The sequence below is a fragment of the Montipora capricornis genome, chromosome 1 (assembly GCF_036669925.1).
Source record: "Montipora capricornis isolate CH-2021 chromosome 1, ASM3666992v2, whole genome shotgun sequence".
In the NCBI taxonomy this organism is placed as follows: Eukaryota; Metazoa; Cnidaria; class Anthozoa; order Scleractinia; family Acroporidae; genus Montipora; species Montipora capricornis.
This window is the reverse complement of record NC_090883.1, coordinates 47,382,158-47,392,157: the sequence shown is the minus strand read 5'-3', so window position 1 is coordinate 47,392,157 and position 10,000 is coordinate 47,382,158. Positions and strand designations below refer to the sequence as shown.

The 10,000-nt window shown below is 42.0% G+C and overlaps 1 protein-coding gene across 1 annotated transcript in view; it reads left to right on the top strand.

Moving 5' to 3' along the window:
• LOC138046590 (dynein heavy chain domain-containing protein 1-like) overlaps positions 1 to 10,000 on the top strand; it is a 93,983-nt gene that overhangs the window by 62,933 nt on the left and 21,050 nt on the right. Inside the window, exons 40-45 of the mRNA XM_068893198.1 lie at positions 1,441 to 1,970; positions 2,951 to 3,217; positions 4,390 to 4,535; positions 5,365 to 5,635; positions 6,474 to 6,596; positions 7,912 to 8,212. Of these exons, the coding sequence (XP_068749299.1) occupies positions 1,441 to 1,970; positions 2,951 to 3,217; positions 4,390 to 4,535; positions 5,365 to 5,635; positions 6,474 to 6,596; positions 7,912 to 8,212 (1,638 nt within the window). The remainder of the gene's footprint in view (positions 1 to 1,440; positions 1,971 to 2,950; positions 3,218 to 4,389; positions 4,536 to 5,364; positions 5,636 to 6,473; positions 6,597 to 7,911; positions 8,213 to 10,000) is intronic.

Here is a 10,000-nt window from a genome sequence, read left to right as displayed (position 1 = left end):
GATAGAGCCAAGTTATATTTTGAGGTGACGTTTTCATCGACATCGAAGTCGTCGTTGTAGACGGTGCAATTCCCCAGTATAGGGAAGATATCTGTTTACAAACATTGCTTTTGTTATTCAAATGTGCCAAACCACAAGAACAGAAGGCCCTTTGTTTCAACAAACAATGAGGCTCTGGTTGGCACATTAATGACAATAGGTGAAGTGAACGATCTCTTTCCTATACTTTCCCATACGACCCTTGCAGACGAGGGAGGATTAGTGGAGAACCCGGAAAAAATCCACGAGGCAGGGAGGGTCGAGAATCAACGTAAATTCAAAAATTTGGTGTTATCAACAGAGTTCGTAATGTAAATTGGCCACCGTACAGAATTTCTGAACGGTGGCCAATTTACGTTATCAACTCCGTTATAAAACCAATTTTTTGTATACTACTTCCCCACCGACGCAGCGCCACAGTTTCTTTAGAAACTACCCCCTTCATTCAGGGTAAATTCAGCCTTACTTATGGCGACGAGCATATGAATCCTGTCCGCATTGGAGGGAGATAGGCTCTTTTCATAACGTCATGTCTGGCTCCCTTTGACGCATCGTATGCCTCTTGTTAGAGCGACCTTCGTATGACCTTGAAAACTAAACGTAAAACAGAACGTAAACAAACATGCAAAACATTTAGTTGGCTTATCAAACAAAAACAAACGAGCGCAAATTTTCATTGGCTTAGCGAACGCGGATGCAAACAACGTCATCTCTCCATGGAACTTTCTGGAAAGCCGCGATCGGCATTTCGTTTTGACGTCATTTGAAATGCAGTCATGTGATTGGGCGTATTAGGACTTTCCTTGGCGGGAATAAGGAGAAGCTTTGTTTTGATCTTGCCAAACATTGGTCCGTGAAACAAATTGCGAAAACTTTTTCAAGGTCATACGAAAGTCGCTCTTTATACATACCCTATTGACCAAGCCTGAGGTCGGGATGAATGGATCGAGGTCGACAAAAACGCAAAAAAGTCCGAGGCCAATATCTAGCCATCTTGACCGGACAAGCGAGGTACATAAGATATTTATTATATGGCAAGATGGGCCTTAATTTTGTCCACTCGGGTAGCCGATCGGAACACAGAATTCACTTAATCTTGCGCGTTTGTGGAGCCAGCCATAAAATAAATCTAGGCTGTAACTCTTCCTTTCTTCTTGAAACGTTTTCTGTTGGTCTTGTCGTAGACAATCGCCGCGTTACGGAAGTCAAGAGGAAAGAAAGCGAAATAGGTGTTTAAAAAAATGAATCCCTCGGTGACATTGGTACATCCCTCTCAAAGAACGGAGTGTGGTTCAAATTAATGCCCAAGATCCAAATTAGCAAAAAAAAAATTAAAATAGTTCCGAAGAACTGAAATATACTGTCCGCAGCAGTTTATTTGCCCTCTTTCACATCTTTCAGGTACGTGTCCTGGCCTCTACACCCCAAACGAACTTGCCCTGGTATCTAATCAGCTTCTACCCGGTGGAAAGCGTGGCGCACGCCGTGCAGAAGGCCAAGACGTCGCACAGGACCGCTATTTCCGTCGAGTCAAATCGCACATCCACGTTGTCGTCTGTCTCAAATACACCCCGCTTCATCTGTCCACATCTGCAGAGGAAAACCAGTTATACAGGTTTCCAGCTTTGGTCACAAGAAGTTGCTGTGTTGATATCTATCGAGCATGGACCCATGATGCGTTGGTTAATGTCGCGGAGAAAGTTCTTGAAGAAGAGGAAAACGTATTGTCTCTGTTACCGTTGAAAAGGCGCGAGAAGGATTTGCAGTGTGCGACGATTTGTTCAATAATGGCACACGTCCATTTGTCGTCCAGAAGTATGGTGGAAAGGCTTTACGGTGTCAAGGCGCTCAAGTTTTATTCCCCGGATACGTATTTGGATTTTGTTGATCTTTTTAGAAAGATCTGCAAGAGATTAAGTGTTAAAGAGAAGGTAAGGTTTTGATTCGCTGCTTTCGTTATCGTGATACCTTTTTATAGCCATCCCGGGTTATAATTAGCGATTAGGGAGCTCAAGCACGCGCCTTTTTGAGACGCGGACGGCAACCGGAAGAGAACATTTCGCGTGCCAGGACAGTGGTATATTTCCCAGATTTTTACACTAATCATTTCTAATGGAGAAAAGATAGTTAGCAATGTAAATGTGGTTGTGTGAATACAAATTCAAAGAGAAAACGGCTCACTTCCGGTTGTCGTCCGCGTCTCAAAAACGCGCGTGCTTAAGCTCCCAAGTTTAAGCAACGACGACGGCTACGGCAACGGCAACGCCACAACGCAAGAATACCATTGGTTAAAAAGGGAAAAGTAATCGTGCTGCACATGCCGCATACATTTTGGTACATATCTTTGCCGTACTCCACAAAACAGGCAGGTGATCTGGTGACGTAATTTGGAGGACTGGGAAGAAAAATTTTAACGCCGTATCCCACAACCGCGCGCGGCCTTACATGTAGGTGTTGTTTCCAAACTCCCTACAGTATTGCTATCGCCAAAAGTCAACAGATCATTGCGTGTCTACCACATTTCCTGTTACTGAATGAACATTCATAAGTAGACCCGACAAGATCTAACCTCGCCTCTGCCATGTTGAATTCGAAAATAAGGCCGCGCGCGGTTGTAGGATACGGCGTTAAAATTTTTCTCCCCAGTCCTCCGAATTACGTCACCAGATCACCTGGAGAAGTTGAAAACTAACAAAATTCCACGAATTTTAGAAGAAAGAAGCTTTTGCCCTCCGGCAAAAGTTTCCACGATTAAGCGCCGCAAATAGAGAGAAAAATAAGAGAAGTACCGAAAAGGAGAAGAAACGAGCAAGGATGTACTTTTTCGGACTTAAAAGAATATTACAACAAATTTCGCTGGTTTTGCAGTTTCATCGTTCCATGCCAATACAGGCGAATCTCTTAATTACAGGGTGAAGTGGCTCATTTGGACAAGGCTATCAGGAAAGTAGACGAGGCGACGACCAGTCTCAACAAAATGCAGCGAGAGCTGGATCAGCTGTCACCAGTATTTGAGGCATCTAAGACGGACGTACAAGTGAGCCATGAAACTGTAGAAGCCTGCCAAAAGGAATACACCAATGCGAAAGAAAAGTGTAAAAACCAAGAGCTGGATATTGAGCTCATGCAAGGGCCTATTGAAATACTCAAGAAAGAGGCACAGGCAGAGTTTGAGAAGGTAAGTGTTGCCACGGGGTAGTGTTGAAGTAATCAACCTATTTTTCTTGACAGCAAAACTTGTACAGGAGAAATACAAGTAAAAGTCATCTTCGGAGACCCAGGGGCAGTCAGTCGATGCGGGTGAAAAAAGAAAGGACGAAAGTTTTCTTTCGTCTCTTCTTCATTCGCCCCGACGACTTCCCCTTGGTTTATGACTTTTAGTTGTACGCAACAGGGAAATCTTTGTGGACAATTTTTATTTCTTTTCCATTTGTCCAACCAGCGCTTAATTTTGAAAGTGCGTTTGATAAAAGATAGCCTTGAAAGACTGCCACGTAATTTAGTCTTATTTCTTTTTGCCGAAGAATGTATGGCCTCATTGGCGCTTTTGGTAATCCATACTCCATCACTTTCAAGTACAGTAAATCATACTGCATTTCGAGGCATCTGCATAGACTTGTGGTTCAGCCTTGATGACTCTCTTTAGCCTTGTTGTATGGCCGAAATCAAATGAAACGTCTCCTTAAGGATGGTTCCAACTAATTCAAAGATATTTTTGCCCCGTTTTATGATTATGCAGGAAATATAGATCTTAACAAGGGTTATTGGAATCCAAAAGGAAAATTAGGAGTACCCTCGCATTTGTAAGATAATTATTGAATAATATTTGTAAAAAGCTCTAAAATATAAAGCAATGTATTTGTATTCTCAAATTGAAGCTTAATTGTCCCTCAAAAATGCATGGTTGCCCCCAATTTACTTTCTGGATACCAAGAGTACTCACTGAGGTCTACTTTCTCCGGATAGTTTTAAACCGCGCAAAAAAATCCCTGTATTGGTAAGCATCACTGATAGGAAACCCGAGTATCTCGAGATGCGCAGAACGTATACGCAATAACAATAGTAGGCCCCATCCTCAATTACGTTGTACAATGAGGTGAAGTATCGTAAGACCAGATTGGTATAAACAGCTTTCGAGTAAAGATTGACAAGAAAGGATTGGTCCTCATAAGGAATAGTTCTCGACGACATCTTATATTAATTTGTGATTTTGCAGAGTACGGCAGCGAAAGATATCACATGTATGATGCAAGAGCCGTCTATACATTTTTGCGCGTGTAACCTATTGTTTTGTGCCGTTCCCGTTAACCGCTAATGTCGTTGTTGAAACTCCTTGTTCTGTCTTTAAAGGTTAATCCTCTGTTTGACGCAGCTTGGAGGGCTATCGATTCACTAAACATCTACGATGTCGAAGAAATCCGGAGTTATCGCACACCACCAGAGATTGTTACTGTAGTGGTAAACGCGGTTTGTCTACTGTTCGACAAGGAGCAAACGTAAGTATGCAATTCTTGCTTTCATGACCTAACCAAGGCGGCAAAAGACTTTTGACCATTTGTTAAATAAATTAGTAATAGTTGGGCTCATTCTATCTTAAACGATATTTATTTGAAACAAAATTTGTAAATGGGACCTTTGCAGCTGGCGATTACGTGGTCCAATTACCGCCCCACTGAAGAGCAAATTGCGTACTCAAACATAACTTAATTAACATTTTCTTTGTTTTACATGTCACCTGGCAGTGCGCAATTTGCTCTCCAGTGTGGAGGTTTTTTTACCATGTGATCACTAGCTGCAAAAGGCCTATTGTGCAATCCTCTGTTCTGCCATGTTTTTTAATGAGTGACTTTGTAGTAAACATACTTTGCCGTTTTTACCGTGAATTTACCCTTCACTGCAATGCGCCGTAAGTTAGTGAGAGGCATGGATCTATCCCCGAAATGACGTCACAGACTGCTTTGCAATGCTTAACTTTCTTTCGTAAAAGAAGTTCAAAGTAATTTGTGACGTCATGTTAGAGGTAGACTCATGCCTACCTCGGCCTTGGAACAAATGACTGCCACTTTCTTCATCGTTATGCAGTCGCTGCGGTCTGTTAAAAGCGAAAACGCAATAAGTAAACGTAAGATACATGTTTTATGGTGCTGAAATTTGACTTCGAAATAGGTAATGCGTGATTGTAATTAGTTTTGTTTTCTCGTGAGTTAAAACTCATTTTTATGAGAGATATAACGCATGGACGTTCTTTGACAGACAGATCTGAGTGAACTAAAGTGGCCGATTGCTTATACATTCGTTAAGTTCTTTAATGTGTTTTTTTTTTAGGTGGGAAGAAGGCAAGCTTCTCCTCAATCGGAGCAACTTCTTCAAAGATCTGGAATTTTACAACATGAAGGAAATCCCTGAGACCATGTTTCGCGGGCTTCGACGTTTCTATGACGACCCCAAGTTTCGCCCGGATATTGTGCAAGAGGGTAGCATGGCCGCGAGATCGCTTTGTATGTGGGTGCGAGCCGTGTATGAATTTTGCTTGGTGTACAGGGCTTTAGAACCCAAACGGATGCAGCTAGCAAAGGCCGAGGCGGAACTTGAAAAGGTTACTTACTTTTACTTTACTTTTTGCCAACCAGACGAGAGTTACGCGGAGGCGTTCAATGTCGACCCCAGAGCTCTTCTCTTGACTGAGGGAGAGAAGACCTCTGGGGAACCCTGAAACAGAGTGTTTTCTCATAGGTTTTCGTGAAGAGCAATAAAATGCGTCTCTAATTGGTGCATTCATGCATGTTAGCACGAGGAGTGAGCCAATTTTTGGCTATAACAACCCTACGGCGCATGTTCTTTTACATATATAGAGTCTGCCAGAGCCGTGGGTCGATCCGAGGCTCTGGTGACGAGAATGGGAGGCTTTGAGCGAGAGCAACAAAATTCTCCCCATGCTTTCACGCGACCCTGGCTTTCCGCACGCCTACGCGTCTCCCGCCTGGCTAAAACGAAACCGAAAAGACTTCTACGCAGGCTATATTTTATTTTATTTTATTTTATTTTTGCTGCTCACCATATCTTATAGTTCAGACAAGGATTACTAAAATGTAATTGGTGTACAAATACAAGGAAAATTAAACGGGGAGGACACTTGAACAAAGCCATGGGGCTTATGAAGGATTGGCATTTTCTCACTAGTCGTAGATAGAGCGAGTTTCAATCGAGTGACGTAAAATCTTACGAAATCATTGTGAAAGAAACCTGAAAAATGCCCGGCGCTTTTGACGGGAATATTAGTGACGCAATGCTCTTCTAAATGAAAAATGAAGGCTCATAGCTGGTCACTTGTTTGGGATACGGTTTTGTGTGTGACAAGCATTTCCTTAAGTATAGGTCATAAAGGAAGTCTAAAAATCCAGGCTGTAATGAATCTTGTGTTTCGCACTTTTCAGGCTAAGTCAGTTTTGGGTGAAATGAGAGTGAGATGCAATGCTATCAAACAAGAGCTCGAGTCCAACATCCAGCAATACAAAGACAGCGTCAAGCACTCCAGAAGTATAGAAAAACAAATCCAAGTAGGTTGATTCGAATATAAACTCTAGGATGCGACGATTATGCTCTAACTGAATTAAAGTTAAATGTAGGAAAAGGAGAGAACCGTTGTTTTTTTTTTAAACTCAATATGTATGATACATCAGTCAATGTATTTGAACTAACCTTTTGCTAACCGAGCAACTGAGCTTAGTAAGTTGTTCATTATATGGCATCGTTTTTTTTGAGAAACGGGCACTTCTTTGGTTGGTGAATGTTCGTAATAATCATCATGCATCAGCTAACTTTGAACGATAGAATGTAGTTAAATGTAGGAAAAGGAGAGAACCGTTGTCTTTTCTAACTCAATATGTACGATGCATCAGTCAATGTATTTGAACTAACCTTTTGCTAACCGAGCAACTGAGCAAGTTGTTCATTATATGGCATCGTTTTTTTTGAGCAACGGGCACTTCTCTGGTTGGTGAATGTTCCTAATAATCATCGATCACCTTTTACACATAAAACTAAATCCCACTTGCTATAATTGTACTGTTGTGATGAAAAAATTAATTCCGCTTTTTAAAATCTTTTGTGTTTCGTTCAACTTGAACTTCCCGGGAGAGGCAAAAAATACGGAAACGGACCGTTTCCATGGTAATAGTCTGTACTGTAAAAGCCAGACCGAAAACCAGCCAATCAGAGTGCTCAATTTAGCTTCAAAATTGCTTGCCATGTAGTAATAAGATGTGCTTAATAATTTAATGGACGACGACGCCGCCGGCAACGAGAACGAGATGAAAGGAGCAAAAACAAAAGCTCTGCCCGCCCTGCAGGTACGTTTTACACTTGTTTACATTTCTATGCTGTTCTCGCTCTGCCAACGACGTAAGCTCCTGACGATAATGTTTTTAATTTTCTCCTTAATTATCCACACAGTTCTCACCTGTTATTGTTGATAAAACACTTTCCATGTCGAGCGAATTAGAGTATATGCAAAATCAATACAATAACGGGAGCCCATTAGTAGGAGCGAGCAACTCCCATATATTCCTATCACGGCGTTTTCACAGACCGATTTATTTTTAGATTGAATTTCCCGCGAATGAGACTCCCGGAAGGAGCAGGATGACCAATCACAGGAAACTAACTGGACGTCATAACATCATCAAACCGGAACTGCCTTTGTTGTTTTGCGGCAAAGGTAGTCCAAAAATAGATTGATTCCGTGACATAGGCTTAGTATTGGAGTTGCTCGCTCCTACTCATGGACTCCTGACAATAACCGGAAGTAATAATTTTAGACAGCGTTCTCGTAGCCATCGTCGTCGTCCTTTAACTGCCTCTGTTTTTTTACAGAACCTAGAGGCTGTGAAAGCCAAGGGAGCGTCGCTTGTCGAAAGCCTGTCATCCTACTCCAGCTTGTGGCACGGTAATCAATCTAGCGCAAAAGAGCGCCTTCTCACCGCCCCAGGGGACGCCCTGGTTACTGCCGCCGCCGTTTGCTACTTAGGTCCCCTTGTGCCGGATGCCCGCGACGAGCTGTTTTCTGATTGGTTGAGGGTTTGTAACGGAACAATCCTCGAACCGAAGCAACGGCTTCTAAGTTTGTCGTCAGTGGTTCTTGATGATGCACGGAATAAGAATGGAAATGTCAATCGTAAGTATGAGGGAAAAAGCCACCAGGGCATTTACCAAGTTGGCGAAAAGTCGTTATGAGTTATTGCATGAGTGTAGGAATTAGGATTCCTCCTTGGGATGACCTCAGCGAACATCACTTTTCTTAATTGATCACTTTGGCTTAATTTTCAAGGCAAGCCAAGTGCGTCATTTTGGCGATTGTATGATAATTCTATAGGATAATATTGTAAAATGCGTGAAAGTCACGTTAAAAACTGGAAGGCTCAAAGCAAGGATGAGTGTAGTGAAAGGAAGCCTGTGAAACACGATCATGTACCGGTACACGACTTCCATATCCTCAACTATCATACACCTCGCATGGGATACGATACGAACTCGCAACTGATAAGCCTAGCCCTTTGCCTTTACACCGCGCACCGGTGGCTCAGTTGGTGGAGCATTGTGCTGTCACGCGGGAGGTCGCGGGCTCGAACAACACTCAGGATCTTAAAATAACTGAGGAGAAAGTGCTGCCTTCGTAATTTCATCCGCAAATGGTTAGACTTTCAAGTCTTCTCGGATAAGGACTATAAACCGTAGGCTCCGTCTCACAAATGTCTGCTATGTTCATAAGTTCCCTGTGGGAAGTTAAAGAATCCTCACTATTCGAGAAGAGTAGGGGATGAAGTTCCCGGTGTCGTGGCTGTCCTGTTCTCTCCAGCAGAAGTGGCCGGCTTGTGATGTATGAGGCCACCTAAGCAGAAACAGCCACAAGTCAAAAAGGGGCTTTGCTGAGTGCTGGAATGTGTAGATGTAGATGTTGATGGCTCAGTTGGTAGAGCAGTGCGGCGCAGCAAGTTTCTGTTTCGTAAGCGATCGTTGCCATTTGGACAACGACGCTTAGACCAATTTTCACTGTTAAGTTTGTGCTTTGCAAATGAGGCAAAAATACTTAATATAGGACAAGATTAGCAGCGTATGTCACTTAGAATTTTGAACAAAAAACTTAGAAAAAATTTTAGGAAAAAAAATTAAATGGGTAAACGATATCGAACCAATGGTTGAAGAGCAAACGCATTTAACCACTCCAAACGACGCAATTTTAACGTGTTTAAATGAAGCTAGCCCTAACAATTCATTCAAATCTAACCGAATAAAAAGGCTTGGTTATTGAGAATGGCATCGACCGTCAAAATGGCAACGACAGTTTATGAAACGGAAATAGACCTTATTCACGATGGCCGCCATGTTGGATTTGCTATTATCATGCAAATTAGCTACACACTTCTGAGGGGGCAAACAACACAAGTTCGAGAGGTTATAACCAACATCTTAGCTACACAGATGATTTGTCTCACGTTCATTGAATGTTTATCACCTAAGTAATAAAATAGAATGATTACACAAAGTACTTCGGTGCTTTTTTTTAGTGAAAAATGAGCACTTAACTAAGTAGAAAGTCAAAATGTCAAAGGCAATCAAAAGATGTAAAATTATTATGAAAGGTACTTAATTCTAAATTTTAAAATGTACTTTCAATAATGTTATTTCAATATTTCGAGGAGCCGATTTTCCGCGAATTGCCTTTTTTCCAATGTTTGCCCCCAGCATTACACATGACTAATTTGCATGACAATTTGAAAACCAACATGGCGGTTATCGTGAATAAGGCCTATTAGTATCACCCAACTAGTGGACTAATGCAAATCCTAAATTTTGATTGGCTACGCTACTAGAGGACTATTAGTCATAGTCTACAAAAATTTGGTTTTATCAACGGAGTTGATGGTGTAAATTGGCCACCGTACAGAGATTCTGAAAGCTGACG